General features: G+C 63.5%; 1 protein-coding gene across 1 annotated transcript; it reads left to right on the plus strand.

Moving 5' to 3' along the window:
* Positions 1–11: 11 nt before the first annotated feature.
* DTX3 (deltex 3, E3 ubiquitin ligase) lies at positions 12–326 on the plus strand (the record flags this gene model as incomplete). Its single annotated transcript, XM_009893176.1, has 1 exon — positions 12–326. A coding segment is annotated over one exon (315 nt), but the record flags the coding sequence as incomplete, so codon positions are not given.
* Between the last annotated feature and the right edge of the window lie 16 nt (positions 327–342).

Here is a 342-nt window from a genome sequence, read left to right on the forward strand (position 1 = left end):
GGGGTCGCGGTGGGAATTCGACGGCCGTCGCCGCTTCTTCTCGAGATGAAGAACCCGACCGGCAGTGTCCCATCTGCCTGGGGGAGATCCAGAAGATGAAAACGTTGGAGAAATGCCGACATTCCTTCTGCGAGGACTGCATCACCCGGGCGCTGCAGGTGAAGACGGCGTGTCCCATGTGCGGTCGTTTCTACGGGCAACTGGTGGGCAACCAGCCCCCCAACGGCCGCATGCTGGTCACCCGCGACGCCGGTCTCCTCCTGCCCGGCTACGAAAAGTTCGGCACCATCATCATCCAGTACGTCTTCCCGCCCGGCGTCCAAGGGGTAAGACGGCACCGGC

This window comes from Charadrius vociferus, unplaced genomic scaffold (genome assembly GCF_000708025.1).
Source record: "Charadrius vociferus isolate BGI_N301 unplaced genomic scaffold, ASM70802v2 C15056475, whole genome shotgun sequence".
Taxonomy (NCBI): Eukaryota; Metazoa; Chordata; class Aves; order Charadriiformes; family Charadriidae; genus Charadrius; species Charadrius vociferus.